Below are 20660 nucleotides of genomic sequence, written 5' to 3' on the forward strand. Positions count from 1 at the left end.
GAACTATGGTAGAAGTAATAACACTAGTGCCTTTGGAAGGGGATACTGTGATACTGCAGTATGCAAATAATTTGCTAATTGCCAGTTCAAATGAAAAGGACCATCTAAAAACCCTAAACAGACTGTTCATGTATCTTCGTAAGGCAGGATTTAAATTAAGTCCTAAGAAAGCTCAATTGCAACAGCAGCAAGTTTTATACCTAGAGTATAACATCTCCAAGGAAAAAAAAGCACTCACAGTAGACAGAAAGCAGGCAATTAGAGGGTTAAAAAAACCACGGACAGTTAAGGAAGTCCAGAAGGTCCTGAAACTCCTTAATTTCTGTAGAACCTATATAGCGGAGTACTCAGAAATGGTGGAACCAATTCAACCTTCACTAGAGGGGGAAAGCCTGCAAATAAGTTAGTTATATGGGGCACAAAGCAAAAAATGGCATTTATAAAAATAAAACAGGCTTTAGCCTCTGCCCCCAGCCTGGGCTTACCAGATATGGGAAAGCCGTTCCACCTTTACTGCAGCCACAGCGGGACCCAGTACTCAGCTGTTCTAACCCAGCTTCAGGGAGATTAGACAGTGTCTGGTACCATATACCTATATACTATAAAACCCCCTGTATCCCAGGGATTACCGGAGTGCGTAGCAGCTCTAGATTGTGCTACATGGGCTGTGAAAGCGTGTGAATCATACACTTTCACAGGGAAATTAGTGCTCCATACACCCCATACACTTATTAATCCCCTCAACACCAGGTGACTAAGATTTGTAACAGATGCCCGCAGAAGTCAGTGGAAATCAACATTGTGCTTGCAAAACCCTAACTTCTCCATAGTAAAAAATAAGAAAATAAATGTAGCCAAATGTCTGAACACAGATGGAGAGGTAGACAAATGTCTTATAAATAATAATAAAAAAGTATGAGGGTCCTTCTAACTACTAATACATGTGCAAAAATTGGGGGAAAATTGGGAACATTTTGGTGTCACCAAAATCAGTTAAAATTGTTTCAATCAGCATCTGTCAATACTAACAGGGTGACCAGGACAACCAGAACGACCATGGGGAGGCTTCTGCTGTGGCTCCTGCTGTCCCTGTGGTGCATGAGAAAGGACGCAAGTAGTGTGCCATGTGTGACGGGAACTACAAAGTCCTGGGCTATCCCTCATTTGAACACAATTACATGACATATTGCCACGATGGCTTGGGAGGAAACACACAGACCTTGATACTGGAATTTGTGTGGGATTTTGTAGAAAAGAAACTGAATACTCATGAAAGATTATGTGCCAATTATACTGACATGGTACCAGTGGAGGTTGGGCCTACTGAATCAGGATGGGGCTTACCACTTAAAGCACGGACTGAGGTAACCCCAAAGGCATGGCATACATTTGTTAAACGATGGCCCAAATTCGAATAGCCGCGGCTGGTAACAATTAACCGAGTTATTAGAAACAGAGTGGAACCACCCGACTGTGTGTCATGCCCTGAACAAATCCCTGTTTCAAAACCAGGATTGATAATGATAGGACCAGCACTACCGGTCCTCACCTCGGTGGCATTCCACACTCACAGGGTCGAGGTGCGTGTTCCTTTAGACGAAGTGAACAGACAATGTGCAAAGATCAGGCCTCGAATGAGTAGAAACATTACTAGCCTAACAAACTAAATTGGTGAGTGCTTAACTGGACAGAAGAGGGGATTACTAGATACCCTTGCAGAACAGTTTGGTGCAGGTAATTCTGTTGGCAACACCTATACCATAGCAAACCAAGCTGAGAGGAGGGACTGACTGGAATCAAGACTGGTAGACACTATAATCTCTAATGCCCGGGGAGGACTGGATACTACTAAGGCCAGTCAATTGATCCTAAACAGCTTAAAGGATCTGTTAAACTCTGTGTCCACCTCATTAAATATAACAAAATACCTGGGTCAAGAAGTCACCAGCCTGCTAATAAATGGGACTAAAATAAAGGCACTGGAGGAGAGTTGTTGTTTAGAGCAGGACAAACTTTGGCTATCACCACACAGGGAATTGTAACCGATCTCCTTAATGACCAGGCCCACCCAGCCCTTATGGAAGTGGTGGGACCCTATCTCCCTAGTACCCCTCCGTGGGCATGGGGAAACAGAGAATCAATGAGAGTCCAAAGACCAGTTTGGACAGGTAACAGCATACACTTTAGCCTTCTGGTACCTTTAGGCATCCCTCATTTACAGCAAGCCAGGATGGTGACCTTCTTGCCAGTATGGAGAAGGGGTTATGTTATTAAACTAGAAGGCATTGCATATGCCAAGGTCGCTTGGAGAGCCTTGTATCCTAGTGAATGTTGCACCCACTCTGATAAGGAAATTCTGTGTACATGCCCATATAATGTTCTATCGAATCTGTCTAGGTTCAAAGTGGCCATTACTGAGAAACTGGCACACACGGAGCTGGTCCAGATGAACGGTACCTACTGGTGTGTGACTGCCCACAACCACTCCATCGAGCTAAATGGAAAGCCCTGCCCCTCGAGACATCCATCCGTGTGCATGATAGTCCCCCGAAGGTCAACCTTGACTGTTGACGGGATGCAGCTGCACCATACTCTGCCAATGATGGGTAACCTAACGTGGGATCAGGAATGGCACTATGGCAGTAAGTATCTAGGGGAGGGTCTACAGGCCCTGCAGGCGAAGATCGAGGAGTTGGTGGCCGAGGCCCAGAGGCATATTGAGGAAGGCCGTCTGAGGTACGCTCAGATAGGGGAAACCGTGGACCAGGCCGATGTGAAGTACTCAAAGGCAAGGAACCAGGCAGTGGAGGTTAAAGCGATAATTATGAGTGATGCCATCTCAGGTGATAAGGTCCCCTGGGGATGGATCTGGGTGCTATTTTGTTAAGTTACGTGCAGGGGTGGCTCTAGACATTTCGCCGCCCCAAGCATGGCATCATGCCGCGGGGGGCACTCTGCCGGTCACCGGTCCCGCGGCTCCGGTGGACCTCCCACAGGCGTGCCGCAGGACCAGGGAGTGTGTATCCTAACATTCCTGATGGTACTGGCACTTTACTGGCAACTCCACAGTAGGCTGGGTACATTAAAATTGGTATATTTGACCTGGCAGGTTAGGTAATCCTATGGTCAAGAGCGGGGACTGAAGGGTTAAAATCCATGTGCATTTTATATAACAACCTGGTATATGGATTGTGCCATATCTTTTCCAGACCCAAAGTCCAGAGTTTGGTCAAGAGACCAGAGGCCTAGCAAATAGTAATCCACTAAGAGAAAGCTGGGGTAAACAGAAAGCCTTGCTTGCTAAGATAGGCCTGGTCAGCAAATTGCCAGGTGTTGGAGCTAAGAACTAAATAATAATAATAATAATAAATAATACTTCTCTGAAAACTAAATAACTGTGTCTTATTCAGAGTTGCAGATTGAACAAAGAATCCCTGTTCCTATTGTGTTTGTTTCTTCCTTAGGGAAACATTCTTGCCACAAATCAAACCTTGAGTTTATGAAAAGTTGGCACATGTCAGTATAAGATATGGCATCCTTCCACCTCCCCTTCCCAGGGACCAATGCCTGCCTTAAAACATAAAGGAGACAATCTTTAGTGCCATATACTTTCACTGTTTCTTTGCTTTAACCTCTAGAAATGTACCTGTTGGAGAATCAAAGGAGTTGCTCCATTCCTATGGACCCCAAATCAGAATTCAACATATATATTTTATACCAAAAACATTTTATCAAAGCATTAATTAAATGTGAACTTGTTAACTTAAAACCATGGGTGAAAACATTATGTAACCTATTAACCATTGGCTAATGTGCTATCTTGTCTTGCTGCAAAACGTATCCTGGGGTGTGGAACTGCCTACCCCGTCACTTTCTCCCGCCCATGGAAAATGTATATATTCTATTGTAATCAATTGATTGGCAGTGTCTCTGAGCCTAATAAGCAAGGTGACACTCCACCAGCGCTGCGTGTAATAAACTCCTATGCTTAATCTCTACACAGTTTGAATTTATGTCCTTCATTTCTTTATGAATTTTTCACTCATTCTCAATTATTATCCCTCAGATTTTGGTAAAGAGGCTCAGAGAGTTGAGGTAACATAGCTGGGCTTACATCACAGGAGTTCTTAGCATCTTGACCTTCTTTCTCTAGATACCTAGCTGTCAGAGGTGAAAGGAAGCTGTTATGGTACGGTACGGTGTACCGGCAAGATCCTGTACACCGTACAGGACCAGCTTCTTCCAGGCCAGAAATTTAAAGGGCCCAGGGCTCCCAGCAACAGCCTGAGCTCCAGGCCCTTTAAATTGCCACCAGAGCACTGCTGCCGGAGCCCCTGGGTAGCGGAGGTGGCCAGGGGCCCTGGGGCTTGGGTGGTGATTTAAAGGGTCCAGGGCATCACTGTGGTAGCATTGGCCAGGAGCCCCGGGCCCTTTAAATCACCACCAGAGACCCCGGCTGATGCCGCTTCCCCAGAGATTCCAGAAGCAGGACTCCAGCAGCGATTTAAAGGGCCCAGGGCTCCCCACAGTGCCCAGAGCCCCAGGCCCTTTAAATAGCTGCTCAAGCCCCAGGGCTCCCAGACGCCTCCGTAGCTGGTAGCTCTGGCGGTGATTTAAAGGCCCCGGGGCTCCCTGCCACCGCTACCATAGATGGAGCCCTGGCCCTTTAAATCTTATTTTAAAGGGCCCAGGGATTTAAAGGTCCTGCCTCTTCCAACTGAGGTCCCAACCCTTCCGCCCTGCTTAGGACTCTGGTGTACTGGTAAGTCCTTTAAGTTACTTTCACCCCTGCTGGCTGTACTAGTTATTATTACAGGCTGGGATTCTCAAGGGCATCTAAGGGAGTTAGGAGCCCAAGATGTACATGCCTTACTGCCATAGGCTCCTTTGCAAATCCCAGGCACCATTTTCTGCAATTCAGGAGAAGCACAGACCTTGGAAGTTAACGAGAGACATGCTGATGATCAGGCAGAAGGCGACTTCTTTTAGAAAACAAAATTCTGTTTAATGAGGACTGTAGCTGTTGTGACTGAGAGTAGTAAGAGGTGAATTCCTACATCTTTCATCCCAGGGAACATAGTACAAAAATTGGGTCGAGCCACTAGTGATGATAAAGAAGTCGAAGTTAAATCTTCATTCATTTGTCATATGATATTGGACTCTGTGTTCAAATTCTCTATTCTGTCCTGATCACATGGCAACCCCATTGCTGGTAGTGCCTCACTCCACTCAACTGTTGGTGTTCTATAAGACAGGCCTCTCTAAAAATGATATGGAGGTTGATAGAATCCAGAAATCACTATTGTAGATTTGTAAGACTCAAGTCTGGTTTTTTTTTCAGCTGGTTTAACAAACACTTCTTGTCCTCTTCACTTAGGGAGTCAATATAAGAACCTTCATTAGTCAACTTCTGAACTGAAGTCTTTGCTTTTTCCAGTACATTTTCAGTGGATATCTCTGACTGATCCAAGTGTAGCTTCTATTGCTGGACAAAGATCTTCTACTGTTGCAGCAAATGCCTGGATGGCATTGTATAATGACCCAAGTGGTTTTAACAGGAGACTTACAAGAGAGAGAATGGCAATAGTCTTCTCTGACCGTAGCAGCAAAAGTAATCCACCAGCCTCACTACTTAGATCTGTCCTATCTTGGTAGATACTTTCCAAAGCCAGTAATAACAGTTGCAGTAATTTTAAGACAATAGCCAAGGATCGTTCATGAAAAAGCCAGCAGGTTTTCCCAGGTTGGATTAATTTGAACTTCAATCCCAGTGAATCTTCTAGTTGTTTCCAAGAGGTTCAGTCCTTTTGGACTCTTGCTGAAAAAAAAGAGTATAAAAATCCTTTATATTTATGGCTTTCTAATGACTTTTGAAGATTCTGCAGCTCGTACTAGTGCTAATTGGAGTAGATGGCCTCTACAGTATGTATAGGAGAGATTAGGGTTACACTTTTCTCTGAGCAAAGCTTATACTCCACTATGTCTTCCAGAGATGTTTGTAGCTCCATCAAATGTGCAAGCAGAAGTCTGTTTGGGGTTCAATAGACATGCATTTAACTCTTCTAAGATGTCACAAGTGCCCCTGATGTGTCTTCTATAACCTGAACATCTAGAATGCATCTACTGGCCCATCACGGACATCAATGACATATGCAATGACTTAATACTTGATACTTAATACCTGATGCTTATTTGCACTGGTGCATTCATCAGCCATGTATGCATATATTTTGAATATGGTGAGAGAGTTCTTCACTTTTTCAACTGCTGAGTCTTTCACTGTTGCACCACATGCTTCTAGAGAGTCAGCTGAGTTTTTTTCAGAAAGACAGTGAGCATTTGCCAGTCTTGTTTGAAACCAGTGTCCAAGTTCAGGATTAACAAGTGACAATGCACTTAACTTTGGCCTATGGTTTGTAGTGTGTGGTATGATGCAACAGCCATGTTGGTTCATGTAAACTGAGTTGTGTCTCCAGCTTTCTTAAGAGCCTCAGTAAGTTCTTATAAAATTGGATTTGACAGTGGCTGCCTTATAAGGCTTTCTGCATGTTGATGCAATCCAGAGGCATGGTGCTTTGCAGCCTTTTCATACATCTCAGAACCAGGAAAGCTCACATCCACTCCCCTTTTCTCACCTATGCTTATCTTTCTTAGGCTACTTTCTGCCCAGCATATGAAGTTGGTCCATTGTCCATTTCCCTGAGGGGTTAAGAGCAGAGAGTGCAGGAACCCCCATGCTCAGGGTAACAAACTGAGCCCAACCGAAGGCACTGAAGCAAACTCAAATTGTGCTTCAGATTCCTCCCTCAGAATCACAAGAGTAACGCAAAGAAAACTCGAGAGGAACAAGCCTCTGCTGCTTCATATACCCCAGCGCCACCTTCTTAGCAGCCTACCTGCACCCTCTTCCAGGAAGGACACACAGCTGGAGCTCTGGCATAGAGACTAAGGGAGGGGTGTTGCTCCCCCTTGCTGTGAGCTGATATCATTCTGATTCCATGCAATGGGGCTCTGAGCTTTGCCGAGTTCTGTGCCCTCAGGAAGAAGCCAAAGTGCTGAACCCTCTCCCCCCGCACCTCTTGCCACTTCTCTTGGGCCCCTGGGAACATGGTGTTTGTACAGCAGCTGCAAGCCCTTCTTTCCTGTCTTTGTCTTCCTCGGCTACCCGGTCACCTTCCCAAAAATGGTTTCATCAGACGCTGGAGGGGCCTAAGGACCTGCAGGTTTCCCTCAGCCACCTCCTAAGGCAAACAGTCGTTCCCTTCTCTGACATTCCTGGAGCTGGGCATCTTTGGAGAAGTTTTATCAGGGGAGATCTGATTCCTTGCAAAAACATGTCTGGTGGCCAGTGGGGGACTGTCTTGTCTGCCCCCTGTTTGAGTGCTGAGAAGCCTTTTCTGAGAAACAGCACCTCCTCCTGGTGGGAGAATCCTAAATTCCATCCTCCCACACAGGTTTCTCTGAGCAGCTGCTAGAAGAACCCCATTTCTCTGGTCTGGACACCAGCATCTAACTAGCCTTGTAACAGGCCCTGTTTGCTAGCTGGAGAGCAAAGGAACCAGGAAAGAAGGCAAATGTCAGGAAACGAATCTCAGTGCGCAAAGAAATGTCCTTAGGGCGCCTTCTGCACCATCTGTGCCTTAGAAAAACTTCAGGGAAAGCCCAACCAGCTCAGTTAGTAATGCACAAGTCTCTTACTCTCAAGGCTGTAGGTTCAAGCCCCATGTTAAGTGTTTCATCTTGCAGCCTTCAGGTATGTCTACATTGCAAAATATAATAGAAGTACATCTTTAGAAAATGATTTTATACCATCCGTCGGGTATGTCCCCACTAAAGGCAGTAGGCAGAGGTGAAAGTAAGCCGGTACAGTCCCGTACCATGTACCGGCAAGAGCCAGTACGCCGTGCCAGACTGGACCTGCTTCTGTGGTGGTGATTTAAAGGGCCTTTTAAAGTGCTGCCAGCGCTCCAGCAGCTGGGCTCCCGTGGTGATTTAAAGGGCTTGGAACTCCGCAGTAACCAGAGTCCTGGACCCTTTAATTCATTCCTGAGCCCCGGGGCTCCCAGACACCTCTTCAGCTGGTAGCTCGTGGATGATTTAAAGGCTCTGGGGCTCCCAGCCACAGCTGGAGCCCCAGGGCCTTCAAATCTTGAAGGGTACCACCTCTGTCGGTTGAGGCCACACCTCTTCTGTTTGAGGCCACGCCCACTCAGGAATCTGGCATACCGGTAAATCCTTTAAGTTACTTTCACCCCTGGCAGTAGGTCTGTGGAGTGTGTCCTCAATACCATGGCTAACATCGACTCATGGAGTGGTGCACTGTGGGTAGCTATCCCACAGTCCCCACTGCCCATTGTAATTTTGGGTTAAGCTACCAATGCCTGATGGAGCAAAAACATTGTTGTGGGTGTTTGGGGGTACATGTCGTCAGTCTCCCCTCCCTTCCTCCCTCCTTGAAAGTAATGGCAAAGAATCGTTTCACACCTTTTTTCCTGGGTTATCTGTGAAGACATCATAGCACGGCAAGCATGGAGCCCGCTCAGCTGCGCACTGCTTTTGTGAGCATTGTAAACACCTCATGCATTATCCTGCAGTATGTGCAGAGCCTCGCTAGGAGCTGCCAACACGCAGACCATTGTGAGGAAGACATGGACACAGACTTTTCTGAAATCATGTAATGTGGCAATGGGGACATCATGGTAGCAGTGGGGCAGGTTGATACGGTGGAACGCTCATTCTGGACCCGGCAAACAAGCACAGACTGGTGGGACCGAATAGTGTTGCAGTTATGGGATGATTCCCAGTGGCTGCAAAACTTTTGCATGCGTAAGGGCACTTTCTTGGAACTTTGTGAGTTGCTTTTCCCCACCCTGAAGTGCAGGAATACCAAGATGAGACCTGCTCTGGCAGTTGAGAAGTGAGTGGCAATAGGCCTGTGGAAGCTTGCAACGCCAGACAGCTACTGGTCAGTCGGGAATCAGTTTGGAATGGGCAAATGTACAGTGGGGGTTGCTGTGATCCAAGTAGCCAAAGCAATCAGTAACCTTCTTCTAACAAGGGAAGTGACTTTGGGAAATGTGCAGGTCATAATAGTGGCTTTGCTACAATGGGGTTCCCTAAGTGGGCTGGGGCAATAGACAGAATGCATAATCCTATCTTGGCACTGGAGTACCTTGCTTATAAAATTGACCTAATGCACCTAATTCAACCTAGCCTCATAGTGTAGGCCAGCCCCAAGGCCCCTAAAGCTCTGCGGACTCTCAGGGCTGGGCTCAGGCACTCCAGGATCATGCATGGGGCTTGGCTTCCTTGACCCTGTGCTCACGTGAAATGTCAGTGGTGGGTGGGATGGTGGCATGGGACCCTTGCTCTTTCCCAGAATAGGCAGTGGGTGATTCTCCCCCACCCCTTGGGATCAGCAAGGTGCCCACAGACAGGCAGGAGGCAATCGTGGTCCCTCCAGTCCTTACCTTCCCAGCCAGGGTGTATCTGCTTGGGTGATGGGGTCAGGACTGCTGTGCTCTTCCCCTCCCCCTGCACAATGAGCTCTTCAATGGGGCAGGGTTGTTGGGGTACTCAGAGAAGTGGGGCTGGGAATTTAAACCCCATGGAGATGTGTGGGGCAGTTTCGCTCTCCCAGAGCCATTTTCTCAGGCTCTCTGCAGACTCAGGCTGACAATGCTGCAGCTGCTGCACTGGGGGGAGATCTCCTCTCTACCCAAACCTTTACTCCAGACTGTGGGTGGTGCATGATCTGAGGCTGGCCCCAGTCAGACCCAGGGCACTGGTGTCTGGCAATTCCTATGTTCCTGTGGAAAACAAGGAAAATCTGCTTGAAAAAAATAACTTGACAAATATTTCACCCAGATCTGTGAAAATTCATTAAAAGCTTAAACAAAACTGAATCATGGATCAGCTCTAAATACATGATTCTTTATTAATTGTTCTTCCCATCTCAGTTAACATTCCTCAGATTAATTGTTTTGGTAAACTGAGGCACAGAGGGTTGAGGTAATATAGTGCATAGTCAGGCTTAGATCACATGAGCTCCCGGCGTCTTGACCTCCTTTCTCTAGCCACTGCTGACTGCTCTACGTGCTATCATGTGAGGTCATGCTTCTTACAGGAGTCTTAGGGAGTTAGAAGCCCAAGATGTACATGCCTAATTCTCTTAGGCTCCTTTGCAAATCCCTGCCATCATTTTCTGGAATTGCAGAGAAGCCCAGGCCACAGAAGTCAACAGAAAAATTGCAGCACCAAGATACAAAGGGGCTTAGGCACCTAAAGAAGCTGATAGATGCCTACTGTGATTTACAATAGCCCCAACCTCCCATTGAATGCCCATGGGATTTAACCACTTAGCTCACATAGGAGCATTGATAAATCCCAGTCAGTGCCTGTCTCCATCTACTTAGATGTGTAAATCCATTTGTAATCCTGGCCTATAGATAACACAGACACTGAGCAGGAATCAGAGAACCCTGGGAGATCGTAGGCCCTGTGCTAGGACACTTTTGGATTTATCACCTAGGCATCTATGCACTTGCCTCTGGGCCTTTGCTGCTGAGCTGTGCGGGGCTCCTGGGAGTGAGTCCCACTAGCCCTTAGGAAATAGAAGTGGATAAATCACCTTCCTGCAGCATCAGGGCTTTAATGCCAGTGATGCTTAATGCCAGCTACACACAGCTCATCTGCAGAGAGCAACAGGTTTGAGTTTAGTTCAGTTACAGAGTGAAGGGTGAAATGATGCTCAGATACCTGGGCCTTTAGATGGTGCTGGATGACTGAATGCATCATCTGTTGGAAAAATAAAATCAACAAAGATCAGCAGTCTGTTATTTCAATTAACGATATACAGGGGAAATCATACAGTGGGAAATTCACATTATATGTATGAATCACAATATGAACTCGTTAAGACTTTACTCTCCATTTAATCAATTATCTACTGCTGATAGGAATTTTTCTACATCTCAGGAAAAGGTTGACTTTTCACTGAAAACGCAAAATCAATTTTTTTTAAATTTTGGCAAATGAAAACTTTCTACTGAAAACAAGAATTTTTTTATCACAAAACCAAAAATGTTTGTTTTTTGATTTTTCAGTTTCTTTACACAATATGTTTGAGAAAAGTAGACAGATTCTGAAATTTGTTGTTGTTTGGCTAAAAAACCAATATCCATTATAAAAGATCCAGCTAGAAATTTCCAACCTGCCTTAAACTTTAAATAAATTGGGGAACATTAATATTCTCTGACAAAGCATTAATTTCAAGTCCATTTATTCTATTGCATCTGTGTGATCTCTCTCTCAAAGGGATCCTTGTAAGAAGGTAACAGTTGAATAACTAGTAAAGTTGATAGCACCCAGACTGTGTTTTACACAAACTAGCCCCTTTTAACCCTGGGTTAGAGTTGAACCAAGCAGCCAAACCCTGTCTATCCTGATCCCGTTCAAGGACATACGGGAGATCACTGGGAGTAGAACTCAGAGCTCCTGGCCTAGCTTCACATTGCAGCTGGCTGAGTGTATATGGGGTAAATGGCTGTGCAGAAATTACACATAACAAGACATAGGACCATGTTTCCAAAGGTATTTTGGCACCTAGTGGGATTTTCAGAGACACCTAGATGCTTATAACTCATTAATTTCAAGGGATGTTGGGGCCCTAGATGTGTTGAGAACCCCACTAGGTGCCTCAATACCTTAAAAAATCTGCCCTCTGGCACCTCTCCAAAAGCCTTTACAGTCCTAGTTAACATGGCAGAGAAAGGCAGAGAGGGGAAACAGAGTCAGAAATGTTTCACAATAGCAGCCGTGTTAGTCCGTATCCGCAACAAGAATAGGAGTACTTGTGGCACTTTAGAGACTAACAAATTTATTTGAGCATAAGCTTTTCATGGGCTACAGCCCACTTCATCGGATGTATGCAGTGGAAAATACAGTTGGAATATGTACATACCTAACCACCGTGACCGAATTTCTTCTCCTGGCATTCTCTGATATTTGGAAGCTGCAGATTTTACACTTTATGGTGTTTCTAGTTCTTTACTTTTTATCGCTGGTAGGGAATCTTCTCATCTTCATAGGCAAAGCCCTTGACCACCACCTTCACACCCCCATGTACTTCTTCCTGATGAATCTGTCCATCCTAGACCTCGGTTCTGTCTCTGTCACCATCCCCAAATCCATGGTGAACTCGCTCATGAACACCAGATGGATTTCCTATTCTGGATGTGTTGCCCAAGTCTTTCTCTTTGCCTTCTTTGCTTCAGCAGATTATGCCATACTGACTGTCATGGCATATGATCAATATGTCGCCATCTGCCAACCATTGTACTATGAGACTATGATGAATAGGAGAGCTTGTGTCCAAATGGCAGCCAGTGCCTGGATCAGTATTATTCTCTACTCTGCAGTGCACACTGGAAACACATTTGCAGTATCCTTCTGTGGAGGCAACATGGTGGATCAGTTCTTCTGCAAAATCCCCAAGCTCCTCAAACTTGCCTGCTCTGGTTCAGACCTCAGTGAACTTGGGCTTCTCATCTTTAGTTTATTCTTATGCTTAAGCTGCTTTGTTTTCATAATTGTGTCATATGTTCAGATCTTCACAGTGCTGAGAATCCCCTCTGAGCAGGGCCGACATAAAGCCTTCTCCACCTGTCTTCCTCATCTCATTGTGGTCTCCTTGTTCCTTTGTACTGCCATTTTTGCATACCTGAAACCCATCTCCAGCTCTCCATCAGTTCAGAATCTCTTGGTGGCTGTTCTCTATTCTGTGTTGCCACCAATGATGAATCCGATCATCTACAGCATGAGGAACAAGGAGATCAAAGGTGCACTGAATAAACTGATAGGTTGGAGGTTATTTATTAGGAATTAAATGTCCATATTTATCCTTTGATCATGATTTCATTCTGTGTTTCTTTAGAAATATTATTATCTGATGATATTATTGTCTCCATGAGAACATACCATGCTATCTGTTTATGCAGAATTGGGTATTTACACTAGTAAAAATCCAGACAAACTTGACTGAAGCAAAAAAAAAGAGTTATTATAAGAATATAAGAACAGAAGAATATGGCCATTCTTATGTTCTTATAAGAATATGGTCATTCTTATGTTCTTATAAGAATGGCCATACTGGATCAGATGAAAGGTCCATCCAGCCCAGTATCCTGTCTATCAATAGTGGTCAATGCCAGGTGCCCCAGAGGGCATGATCAAGTGATCTCTCTCCTGCCATCCATCTCCACCCTCTGACAAACAGTGGCTAGGGACACCATTCCTTACCCATCCTGGCTAATAGCCATTAATGGACTTAACCTCCATGAATTTATCCAGTTCTTTTTAAAAACCCTGTTATTGTGGGTTTTTTACCCATGAAAGCTTATGCCCAAATAAATCTGTTAGTCTTTAAGGTGCCCTATTATAGTTTTACACCAATATAAATAAGATCAAAATCTATCTGTCTATCTATCTATCTAGTAGTTATATAGCATTACCCATCACCATGCTATATGAGCACCTTGCACATAATATCAGTAGCCATAGCAAAAGTTCCTAGTGGAGTCTATGGGTCTTTCTATTTTGGATGATGATAAATCTGACCGAGGTATCAATGCATTTGTTGTTTGTTTCTCTGTGTTTTAATTTATTTTTGTTTAGCTGGTTGGTTGGTGGTTTAATTTGTTTCTTTGTTCCAGGTGGTTTTGGAGGTGGAACGGTCTGGGGAGATGGTGAGTATTTGGTTTGACAGGATTTTCAATGTTTGTTCTCTCTCAGGAGTGCCCATATGTCATCTGTTTGACAAGGTTTTTCTGAGCGCACTGAAGGTTTGCTCCCCACAATGATAAAAGGGTGTAAAAGAAGTTTCTGCATGGCTGAGTTCCTGCTGAAATGATTATGTATATACTCTTGGGGTAGTATTATATTATTAATGATGTGTTGGGGAACAGAGAGCCTCAGGGAGGCATCTTTTTATTATTTTAACTTAAATGATTATGGAAAAGCTGTGTCATTGGTGCTGTGGTGGCAAGGCTGTTCTGAAGAGAAACTTTTTCCGGGGTTTCCTAAAGAAAATCTGACTCAGAATAATGAGGCCAAAATTGGATCCCATTGAAGTCACTGGGGTCTAGCCCCTCACCTCTAAGAGATCAGGATTGGCCAATGGGCAGTGCACACACGGATCCAGATTTGGCTGACAGCACCCTGGAAATAGTGAGGGTGAAGGAGATGTAAGGGTCATATTTTCCAACTCAGTGCTGGTCTATAAACTAAACAGATTTAATTTATAGACCAGCACTAGTGCAGAGTAGACTCACTGTCTGAACCAGTACAATACTGATGATGTTCTGGCCCAAAGTCTCTGGGTTACCCTGGGCGCCTGGGACCCCTGCAACGAGCGTGTGCTGTGGACTAGTGGGATCGGTCGACGCCACGCACTGCTCATGTGGCACCTCCTGGTCTCAGACACCATCCGATGGTCCAGCGACATCTACATCGAGCACATCACCGGCCACCAACAGTGCCAGGAGGCATGAGCCAGACTGACATTGTTCTTCGACTATGAGAAAGGCACCAAGAGACTTTCTCTGTTGGATCATTTGAACTGGAACCGTAAACTCCCTGAACATTACATCTCACCAAATGAGGGTCAATCCATCCACTCATCATACTCCACACCCGAACATAGCCACTTTATGAACTTCATATCCTCATATCTCAATGTCTGTACTTCGACCCATCAACCTTTTACCTCCAATCGGGGCTATTGCAGATTATGTATTCCTTATGCCACCCGATCTTAAACCAAATTTTGCACCCTCGATCTCTATGTTATTCCCTGGTAACCAGAAACTTCTGTGCTTAAACTCTGTACCGTTCACTTTTTCTTTACATCATCTTAACAAAATTTTTAAACACTGATGTAAGTTACTTGTCTGAGGTCCTTTTGTTCTAACCTTGGTGTATTTCACTAGGAGGGTGGTGAAGCATTGGAATGGATTACCTAGGAAAGTGGATAAATCCTTGGCTGGGATGATTTATTCTTCTACGTAAAAGAATAAATGGACACAAATTGGACATCAGCAATGGTAACATACAAAAGCCAGGATAAAAATACTTCAGTCTTCCTGAACATTCTATAACAGATTTAAAAGTAACCATTCTTGAACTTCGGAAACAGACTTCAAAGAGAAACTGCATAACTAAAATTAATTTGCAAATTTAACACCATTAATTTGGGGTTGAATAGGGTCTGGGAGTGGCTGGCTCACTACAAAAGCAGCTTTGCCTCTCCTGGAATTGACACCTCCTCATCAACTATTGGGAGTGGACTACATCCACCCTGATCGAATTAGCCCTATCAACACTGGCTCTCCGCTTGTGAGGTAACTCTCTTCTCTTCATGTGACAGTATAATAATGCCTGCATCTAAAATTTTCACTCCATGCATCTGAAGAAGTGGTTTTTTTACGCATTAAGGCTTATGCCCAAATAAATCTGTTGGTCTTTAAGGTGCCACCAGACTCCTTCTTGTTTTTGTGGATGCAGACTAACATGGCTTTCCCTGATACTTGACAATATAGCCACTGGATGTCCTTTGTTCCCATGCTTGTTGACCCCCTCAAAGAATTCTAGTAGATTGGTGAGGCATGATTTCCCTTTACAAAAACCATGTTGACTATTTCCCAACAAATTATGTTCATCTATGTGTTTGCCAATTTTGTTCTTTATGATAGTTTCAACCAATTTGCCTGGTACTGAAGTGAGGCTTACTTGCCTGTAGTTGCCAGGGTCACCTCTGGAGACCTTTTTAAAAATTGGTGTTACATTAGCTATCCTGCAGTCATTTGGTATAGAAGCTGATTTAAATGATAGGTTACAAATGACAGTTAGTAGTCCTGCAATTTCACATTTGAGTTCCTTCAGAACTCTTCGGTGAATACCATCAGGTCCTGGAGACTTATTACTGTTTAGTTTATCAATTTGTTCTAAAACCTCCTCTAATGAAACCGCAGTTTGGGACGGTTCCTGAGATCTATCACCCAAAAAGAATGGTTCCAGTTTGGGAATCTCCCTCACTTCCTCAACAGTGAAGACCAATGCAAAGAATTCATTTAGTTTCTCTGCAATGGCCTTATCATCTCTGAGTGCTCCTTTAGCATCTCGATCATTTAGTGGCCCCAGTGGTTGTTTAGCAAGATTTCTACTTCTGACGTATTTGAAAGGTTTTTTTGCTATTGCTTTTGGAGTCTTTGGCTAGCTGTTCTTGAAATTCTTTTTTAGTCTTTCTAAATATATTTTTAAACTTCATTTGCCAGAGTTTATGCTCTTTTCTATTTTCCTCATTAGGATTTATCTTCCACTTTTTAAAGGATGCCTTTTTGCCTCTCACTGCCTCTTTTACTTTGTTTTTTAATCACAGAGGCTCTTTTTCAGTTCTTCTACTATATTTTTTTAATTGGGGTATACATTTAAGTTGAACCTCTATTATGGTGTCTTTAAAAAGTTTCCACGCAGCTTGCAGGGATTTTATTTTTGATACTGTATCTTTTAATTTCTGTTTCACTAATCTTCTCATTTTTGTGTAGTTCCCCTTTCTGAAATTAACAGCTACAGTGTAGTGTCACACTTACCCCTTAGGCCAGAATTTTCAGAAGAACTCAGTTCCCATTTAGACACCAGACTAAATGGTGCCCAGGAATAATTTCATCTGCTAATAAAAAAAGCCTCATGATTCCCTCTAAGTGAGGGAACCAACATAACTCAACGCTAAAGATGACCAGGAAAAAAACAGTCTCAGTATTCACCATTCAATCTATCTAGAGTGTGTCTACTTGCCTGCCATGACTGCAGTATCTGAGCCAGAAGTGTTCAAAAATGTTCCATCAAAACGTTTTCCAATAGAAAATTGCAGGGTTCACTGAAAAAAAATTCAAAAAAGTCTCTACTGTGCTTGCAATTTTTCAGTTTTTTGTTAAAAAAATGAAATCTGGAAAAAGAAACATTTTGGCTGAAAATTGAATTTTTAAATTTAATTTAATAGTTTCTGGCAATTTTCAGACAAAAATGTCCAGCTTTAGACTTGTTTTGAGAAAAAGTCAAAATTTTCAGAAAGTACAAATATGTCCAACTACCTCTGTTTAACCCCTATCTCTTTCCTGTATTTATCCTCACTTCATCCTCATAAGGCAGGGACATATTATTATACCCATGTTACAGATGGGAACTGAGGCCCAGAGAGAGTGATGTGCCCAAGATCACACAGGAAATCTGTGGCAAAGCAGGGATCTCAGCTGAGTCTTCCAGGTTAGACTCATAGAACATCAGGGTTGGAAGGGACCTCAGGAGGTCATCTAGTCCAACCCCCTGCTCAAAGCAGGACCACTTCCCAACTAAATCTTCCCAGCCAAAGCTTTGTCAAGCCTGACCTTAAAAACCTCTAAGGAAGGAGATTCCATCACCTCCCTAGGTAACCCATTCCAGTGCTTCACCACCATCCTAGTGAAAAAGTTTTCCTAGTATCCAACCTAAACCTTCCTCACTGCAACTTAAGATCATCACTCCTTGTTCTGCCATCTGCTACCACTGAGAACAGTCCAGATCCATCCTCTTTGGAACCCCCTTTCAGGTAGTTGAAAGCAGCTATCAAATCCCCCCCTTATTCTTCTCTTTGGCAGACTAAACAATCCCAGTTCCCTCAACCTCGCCTCATAAATCATGTGCTCCAGCCCCTAGTCATTTTTGTTGCTTTCTGCTGGACTCTTTCCAATTTTTCCACATCCTTCTTGTAGTGTGGAGCCCAAAACTGGACATAATACTCCAGATGAGGCCTCACCAATGTTGAATAGAGGGGAATGATCACATCTCTTGATCTGCTGGCAATGCTCCTCCTTCTACAACCCAAAATGCTGTTAGCCTTCTTGGAAACAAGGGCATACTGTTGACGCATATACAGCTTCTCGTCCACTGCAACCCCTATGTCCTTTTCTGCAAAACTGCTGCCTAGCCATTCAGTCCCTAATGCGTAGCAGTGCATGGGATTTGAATGATTGGCATATCCTTCCTCAGTCATTGCAACATGAGTAAGGGACTGGGACTCAATAAACTTGAGTTCTGTTCCTCTGAGCAGCTGTGTGACTTCAGGCCAGTCATTTCCCCTCTCTGCGCAATCTGGAAAATGTAGTTGATGTTACCACCCTGCTTGATAAATCACTTTGAGATCGATTGCTAAATTTTATTGTTGTCTACATGTACATGGTGACAAGATAGAGAGCACAGAAGAATTCTTGAAGAGTAAAGTTGGGTGGAAAATGGGTTTCCTGTCCTGCCAGACTTGTCAAGATTTTGAGAGAGATAAGGTAGGTGAGGTAACATCTTTTACTGGAGCAACTTCTGCTGGTGGAAACCACAAGCTTTTATACTTCTCAGAGCTCTTCCTTGGGTCTGGACAAGAGAACCAGAATGTCCAAGCTAAATACAAGAGGGGATATATTCTTACACTAAGGAGATCACACATGTTGTAGGAGACCACTTAAAACGAAGTGGATAATTAACATGAAGTAGGTGATTAACACTCTGTAGAGTAGGCATCATGGATGCAGACTCCGAAGGAGCTACAGCCAATTTACACATGCTGGGCAACTAATATGAATTACAGGTTTTCAAAATGTCATGCAGCATTGCATCTGCAGCCCAATGAGCTTTTTAGTTTAGTGCTGTCTGCAGTAAGAGGAAAAATAATGTAAAGAAAGAAAGAAAGAACGAAAGAACAAAAGAACGAAAGAAAGAAAGAACGAAAGAAAGAAAGAAAGAAAGAAAGAAAGAAAGAAAGAAAGAAAGAAAGAGATTCTGGGCCATTCATCCCAACAGAAGCTGAAGATCAGATACAGAAAATCTTAGCAACACTGAATTCCTCCAAAGTTTTATCCTGAGTAGAAATGAATCTCTCCATCACCATTAAAAGTTTCACTTGTAATTAATCCCAAGGGGCAAAGAGCGAAGAAACTGCAGGAAGGTTAGGAACTTTAGAATCAGTTTCAGATCAGGTTCACAGGCAAAGAATATAGATTTGAAACTCTATGGTGGGTCAGATCCCCAGATGGTGTAAACCAGCATATCTCCATTCAAATCACAGGACCAGATTCCCAGTTACAGTAAATAGTCCCAACTACTCTGAAGTCAATGGAACTGTATAATTTTCCACTGGCTTTGTACCTGGCCCTTAGTTTTTAGTCTTTGCCTCTGGGTACCTCCTAGTGATCTGCTTCAAGCAACCGGGTCAGCCTGACCAACAGGTACCTCTGCTGGCTGCATCACAGGAGATGCTGGTGTAATGCAAGAGACAAAAATATCTCTGTTCTCCCAGAGGTAATTATGTGGGATTAATGAAGAAAGAGGGTATTTTAGGCCAACTGAGGCTCTGGTGCCACTGGGCTCTTAGCTATTGCAAGTTACATGTCTGTGCTATATATTTTATTTCTGCAAACACCTTGGGGGTACCCTTTCAGACTCTGCCCTGTCTTGTTTTTAGTGAAGGGTTCTTCCAGGATTGCTGCCATCACGAGAGATCCAGGGTGGATGCTGCTCCACCTCTGTGGGGTTAGGATCAACTAGGGTAGGTTGTCAGGATGGTCTGTTCCTGTGGTGAGCTCAGAGCTGGGCTCACAGACCTGGAGACCGGATTCAGCTGTTTAACCCCAGAACAGGGTCATTCTGGGCTGTGACCATGTCTGAAGCCTGCACAAGCTGGTATCATCTCTAGAGCTGGAAGGGGCTTCCAGTACCTGATTCCATTTAGTCTATCACCTCTCACCCAAGCCTGCCCCTAGGAGGAAAGCAGGGAACACCCATCTGTGGACTAGATCCTGGACTGCTAGGAATTGCAGAGAGAGCCAGCAACTCAGGACATACAGCAAGGGGACAGCAAAGGGCTGCTAGAAAGATAGATAGATAATGTCCAAATAATTCTGATGCCTGAGAATTGACTGTATCACAAGCTGAGACAAGTTCCACAAAGACCAGCACAGTAAGTTTGCTATTTCAATTACATATTTTGGGCTATTAATATTTAAGAACATAAATGTAAAATTACAATCTGAACTGTTTTCGGGCTGGTCTACACTAGCATGCTAAGTCCATCCGAGATACACTACTTATGTTATATGCATCCAACGAAGTGGGTATTCACCCACAAAAGCTCATGCTCCAATATGTTTGTTAGTGTATAAGGTGCCACAGGACTCTGCTGCTTTTACTTATGTTACGTAAACAACATAACTGAAGTCAACGTAGCTTAGATCCACTTACTACGGTGTCCGCACTATACTGTGTTGAAGGGAGACACTCTCCTGTGGAGATAGCTTCTGCCTCTCATTGAGGTGGATTACTGACTTCGACGGGAAAGCGCTCTCTCATTGATTTAGCACATCTTCACCAGACCTGCTAAATTGATGCCACTGCGTCACGTAGTAGCTTTGATAAATCCTACTGGATCCCTGTCTTCATCTTTAGGTGCCTAAATCCCTTTGTAATCCTGGCCCACAGAAATAACAGAAGCTGGGCTTTAGTCAGGGTACCCTGCGGGAAATCCAAAAACCTGTGCTATGCCAATATCAGACTAGACAAGTGGTCCCCAATGTGGTGTCCAT

At 44.0% G+C, this 20660-nt stretch overlaps 1 protein-coding gene across 1 annotated transcript; it reads left to right on the plus strand.

Annotated features, from left to right (window-relative positions):
* The first annotated feature begins 2121 nt into the window (after positions 1-2121).
* On the plus strand, positions 2122-14549 carry LOC120383546 (olfactory receptor 14I1-like). Its single transcript, XM_039501705.1, has 4 exons — positions 2122-2168; positions 2398-2843; positions 11934-12860; positions 14479-14549. Exons 1-4 carry the CDS (start codon positions 2122-2124, stop codon positions 14547-14549), a joined length of 1491 nt encoding a protein of 496 aa, XP_039357639.1.
* Positions 14550-20660: the final 6111 nt, after the last annotated feature.

This window comes from Mauremys reevesii, linkage group 15 (genome assembly GCF_016161935.1).
Source record: "Mauremys reevesii isolate NIE-2019 linkage group 15, ASM1616193v1, whole genome shotgun sequence".
Lineage (NCBI taxonomy): Eukaryota > Metazoa > Chordata > Testudines > Geoemydidae > Mauremys > Mauremys reevesii.